The 23645-nt window shown below is 37.3% G+C and overlaps 1 protein-coding gene across 2 annotated transcripts in view; it reads left to right on the top strand.

Moving 5' to 3' along the window:
• LOC131031612 (uncharacterized) overlaps positions 1 to 21875 on the top strand; it is a 91656-nt gene extending 69781 nt beyond the window's left edge. For both annotated transcript variants that reach the window (XM_057962775.2, XM_057962774.2), the window contains one exon: positions 21511 to 21875. Coding sequence is in view for 1 of the 2 variants with exons in the window: in XM_057962774.2 (XP_057818757.1) it covers positions 21511 to 21546 (36 nt within the window). In the remaining variant the exon portion in view is untranslated. The remainder of the gene's footprint in view (positions 1 to 21510) is intronic.
• Positions 21876 to 23645: the final 1770 nt, after the last annotated feature.

Here is a 23645-nt window from a genome sequence, read left to right as displayed (position 1 = left end):
CAGTTTTGGAAAATTGCAATGTGTAATTGCTGGTCTACCAAGTAAATCCTCATAAGGAATTGGATAATCAAGAGAAATCCATGAAATCATTCTTTGTAAGAGTGCTGCATCTGGATTATCGGAAGATGTACAATATTATGACTGATGTGGGCTCAGCCACATTCTTAGATATGGTGTTTGGTTCAGATGGAAAGCTCTGCCTTGGGCTTTTTGAATGGATTGGTGAACCTTTTCCATCCCTATGGTCATGAGCTAGGTTCCACTTTGGTTCACGATGTTGTTTGTAACTAGGCTCAGAAAAAGGGGGATTCGGATTGCCTAAGGCAACATCCGAATCTCTAAAGGGCTGGGCCCTTTTGCCAAAGGGTAACGTGTAAGAGCTGGACCTTTCACACCAAAGAAGATAGCGTGCTCCTAAATAGGGCCAGCCCTATAATGAACACGCCACACTCTAAATCAAATTGGCGCCAAATATATATTTAAATAAAGCAGACTTAAAAGGGTATATGCACCATATAAATAAAGACTATTTGGCAAGTTTAAAATACATTCATTCATTCATGCTCTTAGCGAAATTCATCTGTTTCTTGGTGTGCAAAAATAAAAGGGTGAACTTGGCGAATTTATCCAAGGAAGATATAGTGAATTTTGGTGCTCCTTATTGCTGTTAGATGGTGCATTAAAGAGCAGACCTGGTGAGTATAGAAGTGCAAACATGGTGTATTAAAAGGGAAGATCTGATTCATTCAAGTGGGTAGTTTGAAGATCCCAGATCTGAGTCACATGATTTGAGCTAAGTATTGTATTGTTACAATTCAAATTGAATACATAATCTGACCTGTGGGTCTTTAGTGTTGGGTTTTTCCTCCTTGGAGGTTTTCCCAGGGTAATTGAGTTGGTCTCTTGTGCACTTGTTTTCTTTCCTTTGTTTGCTTGCTTATCATTTACTTAATGTTAATCTGAAATTAAATACTGAAAGTCTGATTGCTGGTCTGAGACACAAAAACTAACGTGGTATCAAAGCTAAGGTTTTACTAACTTTAGATTTCAGTAAATTATTTGGTTGCATCTAGTTGCTGTTTGTTTTCAGATTAAAATGTCAGGTTTGAGGGCTGAAGATAGACTTGATGGAGCCCCTGACTTTGCTGCTTGGAAAGTCCGTATTCTATTGATTCTTGAAGAGAATGAGCTGCTTAAATTTGTAGAAGAAGAAAAGCTATCCCCTCCTGAAGATGCTGAAAAACCGAAGCAGTTCAAGAAAGACTCTCTCAAGGCCAGGAAGATCATAATTGAATCTGTCAGGAATCATCTTGTCACCGTCATATCAAAATTTGCTTCAGCTAGGGAAATGATCAAACACTTGGAAGGAATGTATGAAGTTAACAACCTTAGCAGGGCTCTTGCTCTAAGGCAGCAACTATTTCACATCAAAATGAAAGAAGAAGACTCAATCATGGCCTACTTCATGAAGATCAATGAACTGAAGGATAAGCTAAGTACTCTTGATTGCCAAATTTTAGATAAAGATCTTGTTATGATTGCATTAAATGGTCTACCTGATGAATGGGAACCATTCATTTGTAGCATTGGTGGAAGAGCTGAACGACCCAACTTTGAGCATCTCCAATCTGATTGCATTGAAGAGGAATCTCGCATTGAGGTAAGAGGAAAACACAAGAACTCTCACAAAGATGATAATCATGTTCTCACAGCTAAGTCTAGGAAAGGTGGGCATTGAAAGAAAGAAAAGAGAAGCAAATATTTTAGACCCTCTTCCTACGATCCAAGAAAGAAGTTAAGAGATTCCTCCCACATTCGTTGTTTCAGATGTGATAAGTATGGTCACTATGCTAGAGATTGTCAGAATGATCCTAAGGAAAGGGAAGCCAATTTAAATGAAGTCGCTGAACAAAATGAGGACTATCTTCTTATCTCTATTCTATCGAGCAATGTTCCTACTGACAGTGATACTTGGATAATTGACAGTGGAGCCTCCAGACACATTTCAGGTTACCGTGAGCATCTTTCAGATCTGATAGAAAAGGATACCAACCTTCATGTGGTAATCGGTGATGATGCTCGATATTCGGTAAAAGGTTCTGGTACTACTTTAAAACTAGATTCTGGTATTTCCTTACAACTCAGTGATATTCTTTTTGTACCTGGAATTAAAAGAAATCTTTTTTCCATTTCTGCTTTAGAAGATAAGGGTTTGCAAGTAGCATTTTCTGAAGGTAAAGTACTTGCTTGGTCTAAGAAATCTAGTTTCAAATCTGCTCGTGTTATTGGAAATAGATGTGATAGTTTGTATAAGCTTGCAGCTAACCCAGTTCAAGCTCTCATTCATGAGGCTCCTGAATCATGCGAGCTATGGCATAGAAGACTTGGACATCTGCACCACTCTTGGTAAAATGGTTAAAGGTATGCCTAAACTCAATTTATCTCATGATGATGCTTGTAAAGGTTGTGCAATGGGTAAGAATGTGAAGAGTCCATTTCATAAAAGTGATAGTAGGGCTAAAGAAAAGTTAGAGCTTATCCATTCAGATCTATGTGGTCCTATGTCTGTAGCATCTGCTAGCGGTTTCCTTTATTATGTTATCTTCATAGATGATTTTTCTAGGAAAACATGGAGGATTTACTTTCTTAAATCTAAAGAGTCTGACGAAGTCCTAAATAGATTTAAAGAATTCAAAGCCTTGGTTGAAAATACTTCTGGAAAGCGAATTAAATGTTTAAGGTCTGACAATGGAGGTGAGTACACCTAAGGTTGTTTTCATGGTTTTTGTGTTGAGACAGGAATTAAGAGGGAGTTCTGTGTTCCCTACAATCCTCAGCAAAATGGAGTTGCTGAAAGAAAGAACAGGTCCATTGTTGAAGCTGCAAGAGCCACGATTCATGATCAAGACTTGCAACCCTTCCTATGGGCGGAGGCATCCAAAACAACAGTTTACATTCAGAATAGATGTCCTCATCGTGCTCTAAAGAATGTAACTCCTGAAGAAGCCTTTATAGGAATCAAACCTGACATCAGCCACTTAAGGATTTTCGGGAGCCCTGTGTATGTTCATGTGCCTAAGGAAAAGCGAACCAAGTTGGATCCCTCTGGAAAGAAAGTCATCTTAGTAGGATACATTGAATCTTCCAAAGCCTTCAGAATCTACATTTCACGTCAAAGGTATGTTGAGGTAAGTAGAGATGTAACTTTTGAAGAAGATATTGCATCCAAAAGATCTAAAGGTTCATTATCTGATAATGATGATATTGTGACTGAAAATCAAGAATCAAATGTTGATACTAACCCTAAGATACAGAAGGAGTCTATTGACCTCCCAGATCAGGAAGTTCAGGATGATCCAGTTGAACCCATGGACTCTACAGATATACCTAAGGATATTGTGGTCAGCAAGAAGAGGCCACTTTGGGTTAGAAACACCATTCAAGATGCTGAAAGATTTGCTGCTCCCAGAGGAACCTTCAGAGATAGCAAGAGACCTCAAAATCATGCCAACTAAATTTCAGTAATGTGCAACATCATTGAGTCTGAACCTCACAATGTCGAAGAAGCTATGACTCACCATGCTTGGAAGTTAGCCAAGGATGAAGAGTATGAGTCTATCATCAAGAATGATGTTTGGGACATTGTACTCAGACCAAAGGTAAGTCTGTTGTTTCCTCTAAATGGTTATTTAAAATTAAACATAATGCTGATGGTAGTATTGAGAAATATAAAGCTAGATTTGTAGCTCGTGGTTTTTCTCAAAAGGAAGGAATAGATTATGAGGAAACATTCGCTCCTGTTGCTAGATATACTTCTATTAGATCTATTATAGCTATTGCTGCAGCTAAAGGTTTGGAGCTACATCAAATGGATGTTAAGACAACTTTCCTTAATGGTGTTATTGAGGAAGAAGTCTATATTGAGCAACCAGAAGGTTATGTAATCTATAAAAGAGACTCTCATGTTTGCAGGTTGAAGAAAGCCTTATATGGGCTCAAACAGGCTCCTCGTGCTTGGTATGAAAGAATTGATAAGTACTTACTAAGCTTAGGATTTCGTAAGAATGATGCTGATGCTAACCTTTACTTGAAAATATGTAATAATGATATGCTAATTCTGGTTTTATATGTGGATGATTTATTTCTCACTGGTGAAAATAAACTGCTCATGAGATGTAAGAAAGAATTAGCCTCAGAATTTGAAATGAAGGATCTAGGTCTAATGCATTACTTCCTAGGGTTAGAAGTATGGCAAAGATCCAATGAAATTTTTCTAAGTCAAGGAAAGTACACTATTGATATTCTGAAAAGATTTAGAATGATGGATTGTAAACCTATGTCTACTCGTATGGAATTTAACTTAAAGAAGTTGAGTGTTCCTGCAGCTAACTTTGATTTTGCAGATCCATCTGAGTAGATGCAGTTGATCGGAACCTTGATGTATCTAGTCAATACTAGACCAGATATCTGTTATGCTGTGAATGCTCTCAGTCAGTTCATGAGCATGCCTAAACTTGTTCACCTGGTTGCAGCCAAGCACATTCTAAGACATCTGCGAGGCACTATTGGTTATGGGCTGAAGTATTCACTTAATACCTCAATCTCCTTGGAAGGCTATTCAGATTCAGATTGGGCAGGAAGTGTCAAGGACAAGAAAAGCATTTCGAGTATTTACTTTAGCTTGGGTTCTACAATAATCTCTTGGGGCTGTAGAAAGCAATCTTTGGTAGCATTGAGTACTGCAGAAGCTGAGTACATTGCAACATCTGTTGCATCTAGAGAAGCAGTGTGGCTCCGCAAACTTCTTGTTGGATTGTTTGGTCAACCTAGTGGTCCTACCACTATTCATTGTGATAATCAAAGCTGTATAAAGATGTCGGTAAATCTTGTGTTTCATGACAGGTCCAAGCATGTGGAAACTCATTATCACTTCATTCGGGATATGGTGCATTGGTGCAAAGAGGTACCATTCAGCTGAAGTATATCAGCACAGATGAACAAGTTGCAGATATTCTTACCAAGCCCTTATCCAGAGTGAAGTTTGAATACTTCAGAGACAGACTTGGTATTGTGGAAAATGAAACCCTGGTTGAGAGGGAGCTTCAATCTCAGTGATTCTTTACTGCAGGGTTTGTCCATTCTTCGCTTGTGTGCAAGAATGGAAGGTTCCATTCTATGTTTGTGTGCTAGATGGAAAATTGTAATTATGTAAAGACCCACTTGTGTATTACACTTTCTATGCTTGTGTGCTAGAATCATCCTATGCTTGTGTGCTAGGTGGAAGATGTAATTCTATGCTTGTGTGCTAGATGGAACTCTAAAGGTTCTGATTATGTATTCATTTTCTTCCCTAGTTAAGAGGGAGTGTTGTTTGTAACTAGGCTCATAAAAAGGGGGATTCGGATTGCCTAAGGCAACATCCGAATCCCTAAAGGGCTGGGCCCTTTTGCCAAAGGGTAACGTGTAAGAGCTGGACCCTTCACGCCAAAGAAGATAGCGTGCTCCTAAATAGGGCCAGCCCTATAATGAACACGCCACAGTCTAAATCAAATTGGTGCCAAATATATATTTAAATAAAGCCGACTTAAAAGGGTATATGCACCATATAAATAAAGACTATTTGGCAAGTTTAAAATACATTCATTCATTCATGCTCTTAGCGAAATTCATCTGCTTCTTGGTGTGCGAAAATAAAAGGGTGAACTTGGCGAATTTATCCAAGGAAGATATAGCGAATTTTGGTGCTCCTTATTGCTGTTAGATGGTGCATTAAAGAGCAGACCTAGTGAATATAGAAGTGTAGACCTGGTGTGTTAAAAGGGCAGATCTGATTCATTCAAGTGTGCAATTTGAAGATCCCAGATCTGAGTCACATGATTTGAGCTAAGTATTGTATTGTTACAAGACATAATTGAATACATAATCTGACATGTGGGTCTTTAGTGTTGGGTTTTTCCTCCTTGGAGGTTTTCCCAGGGTAATTGAGTTGGTCTCTTGTGCACTTGTTTTCTTTCCTTCGTTTACTTGCTTATCATTTACTTAATGTTAATCTGAAATTAAATACTGAAAGTCTGATTGCTGGTCTAAGACACAAAAACTAACACATGACACAATGGAAAGCACCAGGCTTTGGGGGACAAGTATATGGGTAGTAACTGTACAACACTGATATTTTGGTGTCTTATTTACTATTCTTTATATGGTGGAAGGCATATAAAAATTGAGTTAATTACTTTGAACTCTCTCGTTTATCTATTTTGCTAAGTTTGACAAAATTAACTACTCAATTTTGTGAATCTTGACATTAAGAATAATGTTCTGTTTTGCTGATGCTGAATGGAGATAGCTTATATGTAGGCAAGTTATGTTGATGTGTATCTTATAGATCTTATTTTTTTATTTGTTTTGCAGAGCAATATGGGAACAAGTAGTTTATCATCTGACATGCATGTGCTGTACTCTTGTTCTATGTGGTTTCACTTAACAATTGATACTCAAGACGGTGCATCTTTATAGGTGTGATGGCCGGTCTCCCACATTGTAGTAGCACTGACAAGTGCTGATTTGACATGGGCCATGGAAGTGTGGTTTGATGTGATGGGACTTGGTGCAAGGTCCAATGTAGTGTATTTACCATACAGAAGGTGTGGGTGCTTTAAACAACTTTTATTGTGCCAAACATGGTGTCAATAGATCATGAGGTTGCAAAGAGTGACAAGTTCAGCAATGGAGCAACATCTGTAAGTGCTGATGCAATATGGTATGTTGTAGCCCTATACCACAAGGATATATGTGCAACATGGTACAACTCAGATAAATGGAATCATAGATACTCCTTTAAAAAGTGTTCATCTCCATCTTGTTGCCTATTAGTAGTGGAAATAGAATTTGGAGCAACCTGCACTTGGTCCAGTTAGCAGGTTGTCCTATCTTGACTACTTTGAACCAGAGTTACCAGACTCGCTGCGAGTCAGGCGAGTTCGCCAAGTTGGCGAGTCGAGCCAAGCTCGGCGAGTTTTGCTAACTCGGGACTTGGACTCGGACTCGACGGTTTTTGGCCATAACTCGCTTGACTAGCGAGTCAGGCGAGTTATGCCAAAACTCGCCAAGTCCGAGCTCCAGGACTCGGCCGGCGGCATGTCAAATTTCGATTTTAAAAAACAAAAAACAAAAACAAAAGCTTTTTCACATGTTTTGTTTTTTAATTTCTCTTTCATTTAACCCTTAAAGGTCTTCTAATTGCTAGTTGTGAAAAGAAGAGAGGAAAAGTGAGAGAGGAAGGAAAACAAGAGGCCATAGGTTTGCAACTAGCAGGGAAGAAGAGCATTAAGGAGACCACAAATCACATTGGGGAGGCCATAGGCTTGCATTGAGAGCATCAAGGAGTCCATAGCAAGACTTCTCAACTCATTTGAAAGAGGTAAGTGTTAAACTTTGTAGATTTTGTTAGTTTTTTTAGGTATGTTAATGGATTTTTTTCATTTGTTTGGTAACTTTCCAAATCTTGAATGTTTTTATTTTTTTAGCTTAACTTCAATGAGAGAAGTAGAATAATAGCAAAGTGCAAACCCTACAATTTTTAAGAAAAAATTTGTAAACATGTATTTACAATTTTTCCTTAAAAAAAAGTAGGGTTTGCTGATTTTTTCTATTAGTTTATAACTTTATAAAATTTTCTTATTGCAGCAGCCTTCACGTTTAAAAAACATTCATTTTTCACAATGCCTAAAAAGGATGAGGCTTGGAAATATACTGAAGACTTTATTGGCAGACAAAAAAATCAAACAAAATGTTTTTTTTGTAAAGAAATTAATTTTGGTGGCATCAATAGATTTAAATACCATATTGCCGGCATACTTGGCCATGATATTGAGGTATGTAAAAAACAAACTGCTGAGGCAAAACGTTTCTGTTATGTCCAATTAGAAACACATGAATAAGAAAAGTTAACTAAGAAGAGGTAATTGGAAGAGTGAAGTGCTTTGGCTCCCATGCACCCGCATCCGCATCCGCGTCTACATCCACATCTGCAGGCTGTGTTGGAGAGGGTTCTTCCATGCCTCCCTTCCGTCCTAGTGCTTCTGCTAGTGCTAGTGATTCTACTTCTACTCCTCCTAGTGGCACTATGACCTTTGGCCCTAGAGTTCGGAAATCTAGGTTGGATAGTTATTTTGTGCCATGCAGTACTCTTGGGGCACAACCCTTGCTTGAGAGCATGGGTTGGAACAAGGAGGTTCATGATGCTGCAAGAAAACAAATTTGCAAGTTTTGGTACTTTTGCAACATTCCATTTATTGCAGCCAGGTAATTCTTTTTGATTTGATTGCTTTAAGTTTAAAAGTAAATTTATAGTTTGAAGTTGAACTCTACTTTGTCTAATCATAATCTATTTGTGATAGTTCTCCTTATTGGAAGGCATGGTAGATGCCATAACCATTTGTGGTGCGGGGTTTAAAGCCCCTACTGATGCTGAGTTAAGTGGCCCCCTCTTGTTAGAAATGGTTGAGGATATGAAGGTTGAGCTAGAGAACCACCGACAGTCTTGGAGCCAAAAGGGTTGCAAATGTTGGAAATGAGTTTGATTTTTTTAAAGTTTATTGCTTATGCATTTTAATTTTTGATTTTATAATCTAGCCTTAAAGTTGGAAATGAGTTTGATTTTTTTTTCTTTTCTTTATTTCAGATAGATGGTGGCAAATGTTTGGGCCCTCAACCCCAAACCTTCAGAAAATTGCCATCCGTATTTTGACTCAGCCATGCAGCGCTTCTGAATGTGAGCGCAATTGGTCCATGTTCGAGCACATCCACTCGAAGAGGCGTAATAGATTGTCTGTGGAGAGGCTGAATGATCTTGTTTTTGTTCATTACAACCTCCGTCTTAGGACTAGACAAATTTTGGACACTGACTCCTCTCTGATCACTTTAGCTGAGATCGATCCAGAGTCTGAGTGGATCACTGAGTCTACTGATCCCGTCTTCACTGAGGAGGACCATGAGTGGGCTGACCAGGCAGACAGAGAGGCTGAGGCTGTGGCTATGGCAGAGGAGGAGGATAGAGCATGATCCGACACAGGCACAACTGATGTTGATCATTGGGGCACCTCACAGGCGGAGACTATGACTACTTAGTCATCCAGGTGCTACCTTAGACGCATTTGTAGGAGGCAGACAAACTACTCTGAGGATGAGGATGAGCTAGAGCTTGAGCCATAGACTTGTTTTTGTTTACAGTTACATATATGTTTGGGAACATTCGATGTCATGGATTTTATATACATTTGACAACATTTATAGCTCTATATATCTATGTTTTTTATTTCCTTCAGCTACAATTTACATTTCTACGCATGTGATGGATGTATGTTTATGTATGTGATCAAATTAGCTTCTATTTGATGATGTTATAGTGTCTTTAAGCTTTATTCAATAATGGGTGCATGAAACAAGTTTTAAATCGTTAAAAATCTCTAAATTTCAAGGGTTTTTTTAATTTTGCCGAGTCATTGCCTTGTCATAGTTGAGTCATGAGTCGAGTCGGCTTTGCCGAGTCCGAGTTTGGGAACTATGCTTTGAACCATAGCAGCATGACTTGGGATTGGAACTAATGCCACAAACCAATAGTATAATTGTAGTTCAATGCCTTGGGATTAAACTGGAAAAAAGGGGAAATTAAAAAATGCCAAAAAAATCATAAAAAATAGGAAATAAATTAATAATTGGAGTTCTTTTACATGCCAAAAAATTGTAGAGAGATTAAAAGTGAAATAAAATAAGAGGCTACAAAAAATACATATGGATTCTTTTGATTGATTTTGTTGATTACAATCTATAGTACACACTTTGTCTCTAAGTTAAAATTTTGAACCCAGGAATCAATCACAACTTTGAATCTAGTAACTTATAATAATAATAATACAATGTTACAAAATCCAAATAACAAACTAGAGGCTACAAATGAAATGTTGAAGCTCTCGCATTCGCCCTGCATGCATTGGATTTCAGTTATGTTAGCCCCCCTTTATTTTTCAAAATGCCTGCCTCTATTTAACTAATGGTTTTTCTTCATCGTTTATGTTTTATCGGTAAAACCTTAGTGCATCAAAACTATGTTTCGAGGTTCTTGAATTCCAAATTCACCCGATGCGGCGATTCCAAAGGAGGGACCGTTATTTATCGGGCAATCGGATGATAACCAAAAATCCGCATTGTTCCCAATTCCTTTTTCTTCCCAGTGACCGATACTCCCTTGTAGGCCAATATCGGGGTATCGAAGAATTCAAATTTTCTGCAGGCTTCCAGGTCAGCTTGTTGCTGCACGTCACACAACTTCCAAGAAACAAATCGGATGAAGATTTGCTAGTACCCTCATTAATGGTTGATTAAACGGTTTAAGGCACATAAAGGTGGCAGCATGTGTCGTAGCGCTCGATATTATCACCTTTGTAGATGGAATTTAATGCACCACCCTCTGAAACCGACCATAGTAATGCACGCCATCATGAGTTTCCTTTGTCAGAATGGTTTTGCCTCATGATAACCAACTGCCGGTTGATAATCCAAACCTAAATTGGCTGGAAAATGAACAAGGGAATATTATCCAAGCGCTACGATCTTTTGCATGGAACAACAAACTGATTTTGCCGGATATAGAAAGACCATCACCCTATTAGGAAAAATTGCGGAGCAGGCCGAAAATCAGGAACAATGTTTGCGAGAAGAAATAATTGTGAGGAGGAATCCTGGTAATTAGTTTTTTCAGATGACAAACAAGATGGTGCTCAAAGGGAAAGCTCCGGTGATACAACCCGATGTTGAACATATGCAGGACAACATCCCCTTTGACTTAACCGACTTCGCCCGAGAGCATATACAAGATGAAGATGAATTTGCAGCAGTCCTTTGGGGTGCTAATTGAAGAAGAAATAAAGGCTGAACTGATCGACAAACGAATTGCTGGCAGGAACCCCGTACCTGATGAAGAAGTATGAAGTTAGAAAGTTATTTACAATATGGCTTTAGTGTTAATGATGGGTTTTTCTGGTAATTTTGTTTTACTCTGAACAGTGTTTAAAACGGTCATTTTCAAGACCGTTACTCTGAAACTGTTTCTTGGAAATGGCTAAAGGGGTTTTAGTTATAAAAAGGAGGCAGATAGGAAAAAAGAAGGGGGAGGAAGGTTTTTAGAAATACAGACTTGTGTTGTTTTCTTGAAATTTTGGATTTAGTAGTTTTTTCTGCTTTAATATCAAGCAATGGGGTTTTGAAAAGTTTATTTGATGTGATTAGACTTTGTGCTATGTTGGATAAATATGCATTTCTCTTAAGTGAATGCATCCTTGTTCAAGATTCTATGCTTTGAGTGTTAAAGATTTATTTTTCCTCCATTAATCACTGTTGCATGGTGTTTATCTTTGAATAAATAATAGTAACATGCACTGATGATTAGTTAAAATCTCTTTCTTGCTTTGCATGCTATCTTTTCCCTTTTTTTGTCCTTTAAGGCTTTCCGGTTGAAAGTCCCACCTTTGTTGCTTTCTATTTAAAAGCACATCTGAAAAATTCAAATTTATATCATCAGAGGGAGTTGTACCTCTCAAATCTAGAGGAAAGTTGTAGAGGTAATTGCAACTTATCCAACTATTGTTAATAGTTTGTTCTCTTGTTCGGGTTGGGAGTCAATATTGTTATATTTTTGAAGAGAACAAAATTTGTTAATCAACAGATTTTTGGCGACTTTGCTGGGGACTGTGTCTTCTTATTTCTTGTACAATGGAAAAAAGCCGAGGAGAAGATATTATGGAGAATTAATAAATAAAATCATTAATTATCTCCTCATAAAGATCAAATTAGTAGGTTGGAGATATTATGGAGATTTAATAATTAAAAATTATTAAATATCTTCACATAAGAGGATAAATAGAAGAATTAAAAAAATAAAAAACGAGAATTATCCCCATGCGAGAGGATAAATAGGAGAAATTAATAAATATGATTTAGTAAACTTCTCATAAAAAGAAGATATTATGGAAAATTAATAAATAAAATTTATTAATTATCTCAATTTTAGAAGAAGATAAATATGATAAATTAATATATATATATAATTTATTAATTTATCATTCATATTTTGGGTGAGGTAATTAAATAAAATGAATTTATTTAATTAATAGGCAAAAGGAATAAATAAATAAATTTTAAATTTATTTATTTAATTTTTAGAAGGGTTAGTAGGAAAGAGGGTTTAATTAATTAAATTAATTAAACCTTGGAGGCAAATAAGTCAAATTGACATCCAAAGACCTCAAATTGGTCCAATTATGTCAAACTGAGTGAAACTAGGAAGAATTGGGTCAAAATGGGTAAATCAGGTCAAAATAAGTCAAAGGACATGAAATGGGGACGAAATGATGCTATGGAACAAGAAATGAGGTCAAAATGATGTTATGAGACTGAAATTGGGACAAAATGATGCCATTTGGACAGGTTTTGGGAGAAAATGATATTGCAGAACCCAAATGGTAGTAAATTGACATCATTGGGACATGTTTTGGGAGGAATTGATGTCATAAAATTGAAATGGAGATGAAATGACATCAATTGGTCAGAAAATGGGACAAATTGATATCATTGAATCGAAATTTGGGAGAAAATGATATTAATTGGACAAAAAATGGGAGAGAAGAATGCGACAAGATCAACAAGCAGTAAGGATTATGTGGATGACTAGTAAACACGTTAAAAATAGGAGATGTAGGCGTTGACCATTTTTTAGTGTCTACACCATCTATCAAATGGATTTGGCTTCCTTGCCAAAAATATTTCATTATTGCCCTGATCAATACCAAAATTTATCAGTATTCCACTTAGTTTCAAAGAGGGAAGAGGTAAAAGTCGATTGCAAATACCTCATTTTAAGGTTGTCTTAGAGTCGATGATACATACCTCATTTTAAGCATGTCTTAGAGTCGATGATACATACATTTGAGAAGAATCTGTTTGCTTGTTGGTTCATGGGCAACTCTACTGTAGCTGTCCTTTGTTGCTCTGCATCAAGAAAAAATCTCTCAATTACTTGAGGAGGCCTTATATTACCTACACATCATTTCCAAAGAATTTACCTTAAAAACATCCAAGCAACTAGCAAAGCAAGACTTAACCCACTTAGTCAAAATGAACGTTTCTTTTTTTTTTTTGACATATTTTGAAATGTGAGGAAATGGGTAGCAAATCTCATCAGCCCTAGTAAAACAAGTTCATTTCCATTCGTGAAAGCATGCATCATATTGAGCACCTTTGTGTGATTATAGATAAATTTTCTAATGGTCCACAACCCTTCTACTACATATTTAACCTAATGAAGTTTTTTAATTTATTTTAGGGTCAAATCAAGACAATGCATTGAGCATGGGCTCCAAAATAATGTAGGATACTTTTCCATAATTTTTTTTCCAACAAACCACACTACTAGAAACATTGTCTATGATAAATTGGACCCCATGTTGCAGCCCTACTTCAACAACTACCTCATCAAATAGAGAGAAAAGTGCTTACAGTAATTCAATTGTGGCTGATTGTTGACGTGTATTTTGTACACTATCAAACACAGAATAAAATACCCAAGGGTACCTTATCCTCTCTTGAGTAAAGCCTCCGAATGTTGAAGATATCGCGAGAATGGATCAATCGGGGTGACTTCAAGGTTCTTCGTTGTAGGATCTCTACGTGTGGATAAGCACCAGTGGTCGTTGTAAATGCTGTTTCTTCAAGGGGCCTTACGTTTTCGAGCTGCAGGAACAAAATTTTCCTAAAACTAACAAGTTCTCAAAAAAGATCAAAAGATAGGGTTTGCAAGAGATGAATTCTAATCTAATCCTAAGAATGACTCAATGTAGGCTAGACTCGGTAAGATTCTACCAATTTTAGTATTGCCAAGGAATTACAACTCTACTGGAATTGATGCGATCTTCTAAGGTGATTAGTGATTTTTCGAATCATCAAGAATTATAGACACTACCATGAAGGTACATATCAATAGTTCAATACTGATCGAAGGTTCAAGCAATCTAGATATCTCTAGTTGACCACACAAGGCGTCCTTACAATCAGTAAGAAGCTAGTGGTTTGGAACGTGAATCTCACCAAAGATCAAGCCTAACACTTAGTCCTTCAAACTTAAATACTACTTCGACTGAGAATGATTCAAGAAAGTAAACAACCATGAAGATAGCCACAAGAATTGCAATAAAACACCATAACTTCAATATTTTATTGATCTCAAAGCCAAAATAGACAACAATTGTTTGAAATTCCTTCTTCAATGCTCAATCTTGCTACAAAATAACTTTCTTCTCTCCAAAAGCTCTAATCTCCTAATTTCTAATTGCTTATCTCTAATGACAAAATGAAAATGAGTGAGGGTATATATAGCATCCTCAATTACAATGAACGGCCCAGATCAAAAGAAGATCAACGACTGAGATTTTGACACCTAAACCCTAATTAGGGTTTGTTACAAAAAGTTCCCTTTTTAGTTGAACATTATTAAATGCATAGCCAAATATTTAATTGGCACAAAAATCGAGGGAACATAGACCAATGATAATTAAGATGCCACATCATTTTATAACAACCTCTCTTCTAGAACCTTATTCCCTTTCCAATGTTCTTTCTTAGCATATGCAACGAATCTGGACACAGTTCCTTCAATCTCAGCAATAGGAATCTCGGGAAGATTCCTCATTCGTTCCTCCAAGTGGATAACCTGATCAAAGGCCTTGAGAAGAGCCGTTTCCCATCCAGGTTCAAGTTCTTTGATCTTCTCAATCAGGAGCATAGTAGTGAACATTAGATCTCGTTGCCCATCTGTGATGACATTCTCATCTTTGCAAAAGATGACCTTGACTCTCTCTTCCAACTCTTGAAGGTCCACATTCGTCTCAACTTCGATCCTCTTGCCGAGAATGGTACATAACACTTCAAACACCTTATCCTGAATTGGATGAATGACGCCCTCAACTTGATTGCATTTGGTGTTGATATCCTCGAAAAGAACCTCCTTCATTTGGAGTAGAGTTGACCACTGGAGTAAATTATGAGCTCCTCCATCCATTATCTTTTCTTGTGCTAGGATCTTCCTTGGTGTTTGCCTGATTACTTGCAGAACAGGAATGATAACATCTCTAGTGTGAGCGAAAGCGGCCACCGTTATCATCAGGTTGTGGACGATCTCAAGGACCTGGATAGCCCGGTGGATTGTCTGCATCATTCTTGTCGTAAATTCAACGGCAACTGTGTGGGATTTGTCAATCCAAGAGCTCATAAGCTGAACCAAGCTCTTGACTCTCTCTGCCTCGCCAACTGATTCAAGGGGAAGCGCTTGCATAGGAGACACTGCTGGATCCTGACGTCCCAAGGGCTGATTGAGATGGCTAAAGTAGCCTCTCCAAGCACCTCTCTCTCTCTCAAGCTTTCTATTCTTTTCCATTTCTTCCTTAAGCTTGTCTTTAAGTGCTTCAAATGAATCGATTGCCTCATCCAGTGCCTGCTCAGCAGTGAGTGGACCAAGTTCAAACGTCTCTACATCATATTCTTCTGCAAGAATTTCACCTTCATACTTGTCCACTACTGGTGTAGCAATCTGCAATTTCCTAGACCCTGTCTCATCTGTGATCATCTTGGACATCTTCTTGGCCTTCCTCTTTTCCGTTGCCTCTTGAGAATTTCTTATAAGGCTCTCTAAGTCAATTACATCATCCTCATCCTCAATCACAATCACCCTCATCAGTCTCTCCTTCAACCAATTTGGAATGGCGGATCTCGTCTCTCTAACTTGTATTTCTTTAGGCAATGGTTCGTCTTCTTGGAGAGGAGATGTCACTTCATCATCATTCTTCTCTTCATGTAGCTCATCGACTTGGGGAGATTGACTTGATGAATGCTGAGGTGCCTTCCCTTTTTCAGGTTTATCATTCTGTACCATTGACTCCATAGATTCATCAACCTCAGGTACCATCTTCTCTTGTCCTTCAACTTGACTTGTCCTTTTTTCATGTCGAGAAGATGTGCCTGATGAGCGATCTCGATTGGCCTCTTGCTTCTTCTTGGAGGGTTCCCTTTTCTCAGGTCTTTCTTTCCTCTTCGCGCCTCTAGTATGAGAATTGTCTTCCCTTGTGCTTGCTCCTCCTTCTTCTAGTCTTTCCTCCAAAGTAAAAGTCATTGGTACGTTCTGTTCTCTTAACTTTTGATGTTGCACATCCACCCATCTGCGAGTACATGACAAAACTGGGGCCATCAAGACTCTCAAGTTTGAAATCTCAGGCTCGTTCCAATCTATCTTCACTGCTTTGTCTTCTCTGTCATAGGATGACTGGAGATGTCTACCACTGTCCTGAGCTTGATCGGCCACTCTGTAAACTTTGCATTTCCTGATGAAATCTAAAGGTAATCTGGAATGCATCTTTCTTTTCACTTCTAAATCACTTGAGAGATTCATCCAAAAGTCCTCTACCTGAAATTCGTGCTTGTACTTCCTACCAGCTGTCTCCTCCATATACCCATAAGGATCAAAATTCTCCCTCAAGGCAAATAACGTGAATGAATATAAAGCCAATTCCCTCTCTGCATCATCCAAGGCCTGAGCATTAGGACATACCTCAACTGAATTCCCCAATATGATGGGCACGGGAATTCCACTTCCATGCCTATGTCTGAATGCCTTCGCATATGTTGCCAACTGCCTAGTCACCTCAAGTAGCACTATCCTGTCTATCGGATACCTCGGCAACATGTAGGGAGGTGAAGGACACCCATGAACTCTGATATATGTAAACTTTTGAAATTGGATGAACCAAGCACCATACCTCTTTACAAGCTCTTGTGCATCCAGAGATAGTCGATTGTGAATCCCGCCTTGCAATATCCTAGTGACGTTCATCGTGAAGGTATCATTGACTAACTTGTAGTCACTTCCTGGTGGATGATGCAAATGAACATAAGAGTCACAAACTCTCACCTCTCCGGGTCCTCTTCCGATCACTCCCCTGTGAGGTAGTCCTACATATTCGAAACTCCTGATCAAGGCATATATGACGTATGAGCTCATGTGGAGTGACTTGGTAGGCTTTAGTCTTTTTAACTGCACATCCAGGCAATGGCTAATAATTCTAGCCCAATGAATCGTTCCTTTCCCTTGAACTATCACTTGGATGAAGTAGAACATCCACTTCTCAAAGTAGAAGGCTTGAGGAGCCCCCGTAACTCGATTGAGAAAAGTTATCAAATCTCTGTATTCCTCTTGGAAGTCGATCCTATGTGGTGTGTTGGGAATCTTGCTTAGGCGAGGACGGCTTTTGAGTAACCAATTCTTATTGATGATGCTCAAGCAAGTGTCTGGATCATCTTCATACATTGACCTGGCTCCTTCTAAGCTTTTGTAAATCATATCTTTATGCTCTGGGAGATGGAGAGCTTCACTTATAGCCTCCTCTGAAAGGTAAGCCAAAGTGTTCCCTTCCTTGGATACGATTGATCTTGAGTCTTGGGAACAAAATCATCAATTCAAAATGTAAGGTAAATGGGCACATTTGGAAATTTCGCCCTGGACCCTTGGAGAGGGACAGGAGCGATTTTCCTTATTATCATCAAAATTTGTAAATCTTGCCTCTTAATTCCACCTCAAGGCATTTTAAACACTCTTTCAAGCTTGCGCCTTGGCCTAGATTTGTCCAATCTTGGAGAGAAAAGCTAACTATTAGATTTTTCGCCCTGGTCCCTTGGAGAGGGACAGGAGCGATTTTGCAATTTCAAACTTATCCGTCCTTTGCTAGCCTTCCAAATTATCTTCAACGGGCTAAACATGCCTTATTCCATTCATTTCAATCACAAACTTGCCTTGTCTTTTGCAAGAAATTTGCACTTTTGGAAAATCGCTCTGGACCCTTGGAGAGGGACAGGAGCGCCTTTTGCCTTCTAGGTATATTTCCTTGTTCTTTAAACCTTCAATCGCATCTAAGGCATAAAACATCATTTTTCCTTCCCATCCAAGTCAGGTTTTGCCTCAAAATCTCAAACGAAGAGGACAATCTTGAAAAAACGCCATGGTCCTTCAGTGAGGGACAGGAGCGCCTATTGTCACTTGGGTTGATTTCCTCCTTTGTGGACCACTCAAATTATATTCAATGGACAAAACATGCCCTCCTTGATCTCTTCCAATTATAAAATTGTCCTGATCCTACAAGAACAGTGCAAATTTGAAAAATCAAGCTCCGGTCCTTCAGTGAGGGACAGGAGCGAACTTTGTCACCATGATCAAATTGTCTCATTTTTCATCTCGAAATTCCTTTGCTAGGGAAGATTTCATCTTACTTGACGCTATGAATAAGAGTTAATGTCCAAGGAAGGTCTAAAATTGTGCATATAATGAATTTCGCCCTGGACCCTTGGTGAGGGACAGGAGCGAATTTACCTTTCTAGACAAAAACTCCATCATTTCATTGTTTTTAATCAAGTCTGGATGCTCTATTACGTTCATTTCGCCGTCCACCATGCCTTTGATGTTTCAATTTGACCAAACAAGGTCAGGAATGACTCTGCTAAGTCTTTTCGCCCTGGTCCCTCAGAGAGGGACAGGAGCGATTTTCTCTTAATCCTTCAAAATTCATTATTTTCATGCCTTCGAAATCTTCAAAAGCATCAAGGCACGTCCAATCATCTCTCCTGGAGACCCTGCACAAAACAAAATAGAAAAGTCAGTGACAAATATGCATAAAATAACATTTTCGCCCTGGTCCCTGAGTGAGGGACATGAGCGATTTTGTCCTTTCTGGCTAAAATATTCAAAATTTAGGTCTCAATCATTTCACAAGGCAGAGTCAGGTCATCTTCAAGGCCAGGAACCAGTTAGCAAGCCTTCTCAAAACAAGAGATTGCACTTAGAATGAAATTCGCCCTGGGCCTCCAGTGAAGGACAGGGGCGATTTCTCTGTTTCAGGCATCATCTTACCTCAAAAAAAATGATCAAAATTAACCTAGGCAAGAATACATAGTTTCACCTTCAAAATGCTAACACTTAGACAAAATTTGGATTTTACCCAAAGAACCCTGACTAGACCTAACCTGGGACCTATCTGACTTTCCTGACAAGCACACCTCAATTCAACAATCTCAATCCTCGGGAGGACGCTTAACAAATTCCAAAATTTGTCTAGACTCAGCTTGAATAATGTCTAAAAGAAACCCCTAAGGTTTAGCCCTAGCCCAGACAGACCACTTACTCAAAACCCTAAAAGCAGAGAGAAGAAAAGGCAAAACAAAAGCGAAGAAAAGGCAAAACAAAAGCGAAGAAAAGGGGGTCCCCATTCTAATGGGGCGATGTGTGAAATGGTCACAACACTGATGCATCCATAATTTTAGGAAAGTCATGCCAATCTTTGATGCTACAAGGAAATTAATGAAATTATGTAATGTCCCCTTGTGGGATTGCCCTAAAATGACAAATGCCATTCAAATAAGAAATGTAAGATCGTTAGAAACTTAGAGGTATAACTTTACCATTAAGAATGCCTTTTAAGAAGATAAACTCTGATTTAAGTCCAGCAACCATATCAAACATGGATATGCATATTTATATGATTCATAAATCTCAATTATTTCCATTAGGGTTAGTAATCACACATATAAATACAAATAATTATCATAAAATTCATTAGATAGGTCTAATCACAAAAGAGTTTGAATGAGCACGATAGGATCGGCTTGAAGCAATCTTCACACTAAACCCAAGAGCGGATATATTATCCCCCTTGGCCCCAAGTGGTAGGCACCTTGGACATTCAGCATGGGGTGGTCTACCTAGTGGGATGCTTGTATCTGCACCCCCTATCAATGTTTCCTTATTTAGAGAGCATGATGGGTTTCAATCAAAGGCTTACCCTACCAACCAATCCACACTATGGAATCTCTTGCAGAATCGTATAAGACATCGGGAGCCTGTCCTTTCCAATCAAGCCCAAGAGCATGGAATGAGAACCTAGTCATTCGGCCTCTTGGCCCCACCATGGGGTTCGTGTACTTGATGGGGGTGTCAGCGCTGCTGCCTTCTTATCATGTATTTCTTCCTTCACCCCATAATGGGATGGTTGGTTGGAGCAAAGTATTAAATGAATCATTACGAACTAATTATGTATATATTAAGGATATTAGCAAGAATGATAATATACATTAGAGCATTCTACTAATTACTTATTATTCCAAAATATTATTTAATTGCAGACATGCTAGTTGGATCAGCAAGAAAAGTAATATGTAATATGCATCATACCAAATACTTGTAACTATATAAGTCTGTTGACTATTCTTATTAAATCTGAAACTGATTGTTTCTTCCTTGATTGACTGCTTTCTCTGCTTCCATGCCGATTGGCTCCATCATTCCCTTCAAGGAAGTCATCTCCTTTTTATATCTTTATGTCTCTTTAAATGGAGATAACTCTTTGAATGGACATATCCTTCATTAATAACCCCTTTTATTATAAATTATAATCTTTACCCTTTAAAGACATTAATTGCTGCACATTATCCTTATTGTGAAACGCTCCCTATGTGCTAATTATTAATTAAATCGCTGTCTTTTATTCATAACTCCTTGTGTACATGATAATTAAAACACTGCCGTTTATTGTTTTATGTGGTGTGGTAAATTTCAAGTGTGATTTAAGTAATAGTTTATTGAATGCAAGATTGGTTTATGATTTAGTTTTGATATATTGCTGTTATAGTTTTGATATTATACTGAAAATTAAAAGGCTTTCTGTGAGTTGAATGATTCCATTGGTGTGCTCTTAGATTTAGCAGTTTCTTCTATTCTCAGTCATCTAATCTTGAACTTTCATTAAAAGCCTCTAGTAGATCTGCATTGTCAGTTAGATACTTCGCTTTATGAAGGACTAGCAATTTTTCATATACTTTGCAAAACACATAGTCAAAAGCCAATCGTTCTTAGATTTTAGAAGATATGGAGTGTGACCAACACTTTCTGGCACCATTGGTTATTACAGGTGTCAAGGGTATTAGTAGTCTTTTTCTTAAATCTGAGTTATGATTCAAGGCACTATAGGGGATTTGGATAGGGAGAAGGTTAACATTCTATCTATTTCTACCCTTGTGGGAGGATACTTGTAGAAGCAATGGCACACTAGATGCATAAATTGTATAAGGGATAAAAAGGATCAATTTCTTCCAAACACTACCATCTATATAAGATGTTTAACTAAGCTTTGTTTTAATGCTAATTCTCTGTAAATTTTGTGAAGCGGTTATTTTTCCCCCTAGTTGAATCTGCAATTTCTATTGTCAATACTTCTTTTGTTTTTTTGAACATTTCAGTTGCTCTAAGTATTTAGTGATGTACCTCATTAGACATGTTATTGGGTTAAAACTTAAAAATGTAGCATAATTGTAAGGGCAAGAAGATAACACAAGTTTTAGTAATGATTTTGTGTATATTGTGACTAGATTGGAAAGGGCTTCAGAGATCAAGAAAGGCAATAAATTTCGCTGTGCAGGGAATGCTTGTGTCCATGGCTTAGCGTGTTCCACTTTCATGGTTTTGACAACTTTTAATTCTAAAATGCTCTGATTTCTTGCATCTGGCTTCATCCTATGGGAATAGATGTGGTTAATCTAGTTAAATATTGTTGCAACTCGCAACAGCTGTATATGATTTATTTGTTGATCTTTGTGGTTGTTCTAATATGGGATTCGTACTTTCTGTTCATTCTTAAATACATCTAAAGATTAAAGAAAATGTTTATATATAGATTCGAAGAATTTGAACTATCATATTTTGCAATTTAAATGTAAATGTTCCTTCTATTGTTTATTGTGATTATTTTGAAGCATTGTAGTTGCTAATCTTCTATTGTCAGCAATGACTCAAGGTAGACTTCAAATGAGCTTAGATATAAATGAAAATAGCTAATAATTTCAGTAGACTTGAGTTTATATTAATATTAAATTTTTTCGTAAGGGTAGCTATTGAATGAAAACATGCCTGCTTTAAAGCACACGGTTTTAAATTGTGATGATTAAGCCCTTAGCAAAGTGATTTGTCTCTTAACTTGAATTCTATTTTGCTACCGGTGAATGTTGTTTCGATTAACATATATGAAGTTGTGCCTTAATATTTTTGGCTTGGATTAAAAAAAAAGCCCGTGTATTGTTGACGGTGTGAGAGTTAAGCATCAAGCAAACACTGAAAAGCATAAGGACCTGGATTATAAAGGGATTTTTTTGTGTGATGTCAATATATTATGGAAGATTAAACCTATGAAATTAAATGGTTAATCTTTTGTTTTTTATCAAATACGCATAATTTTACCTATTATTATTCTAGCCTACTGTCAATGTGTGAAAGTACTGATTATTTTTTTTCTTAAGACAAATAGGGTTAATGGACCCTAAACTTGGAAAAAAATATTGACATTAATGTCTACACCCAGTCAGTCTAGGAGCAAGTAAAGGCTAGAAAAATCAACTGCCAAATAAAATTGAGTTATGAAAAGATTACATTTTGGTCTTTTGACATTGTTAGTGAACAAATTTTGTCGCTAGTTTTGTGCATATGACTTGCCCAATGGTAGCAACAAAACACACTAATAGTTGGATATGTTATAGTTAGATAAACTTTTTTTTTTTTTTTGAAAGGGGTACCTCCCTTGTGTGATAAAACTTGGAATGAATAGGGGATGTGCTTTTAACCTGAAAGCACAAAAGGGATTTTCTGAAAGTTTGATCTAGGGTGAGTGCAAAGTATCACAACTAACTATTTACAGCGATTTACAGCAAATAAGCTGAAACTAGATATTTTAAAATCACCACCCAAAACTTCCTAATTATAAGAAAATAAATATTTGAATGATGAGCATTCCTATGGGTAAGAGTCTACATTGTGCTTCCATCAATAGCATCTATGTTGATCAATTCCTTAGTAACCTGCATCTTGAAGTTATTTTTTACCATTTTTAATCATTCAAATTCATATCGTCATCTACAATATTGAAATTAAGGCTCATACAATTAGTCTTGAGATCAAATAGTAATGAGTTGTAGCTTTTCAATGCTTTGTTTAACCCAGTTAGGTACCTCTTACTGATCTAATTCTCCCATTCAATAGCACTTAGCCACTTAGCTATTTTGTTCCTATCAAAGTATTGTTGTCAACTTTATTAAGATCCTGCAAATCTTTTATTATAACAATGAGTAAGGTATCCTCTTTCTTTTTAACTTTGAAGTTCAAAATTAGTCTCTTTCTGTTTGCTCAAGACGTTCTCATATAATTCTATTGCTTCATTTATATATAGATAGGTAGTAGTATTGAATTCATACATACGACGCAATTATTGAAACCATTTTATAATACCTTAATGAAGATACCATTGAAGATTTTATCTTTAGAATGCATAAGCAAACTAGGTTCTATACATTTATTTAAAAAATAAATAAAAAAATATTGAATATTAAATGTGTCTACTTGGTAATACATGAATGAACTTGAACATTTCTTTATTATCTTTTAGTGTCTACTTGTAATACATGAACGAACTTGAACATTTCTTTATTATCCCAAAAAGATACCATACAAAGGTTTT

The sequence above is a fragment of the Cryptomeria japonica genome, chromosome 2 (assembly GCF_030272615.1).
Source record: "Cryptomeria japonica chromosome 2, Sugi_1.0, whole genome shotgun sequence".
Taxonomy (NCBI): Eukaryota; Viridiplantae; Streptophyta; class Pinopsida; order Cupressales; family Cupressaceae; genus Cryptomeria; species Cryptomeria japonica.
The sequence above is the reverse complement of the archived record's forward strand: the minus strand, read 5'-3'. Positions and strand labels throughout refer to the sequence as shown.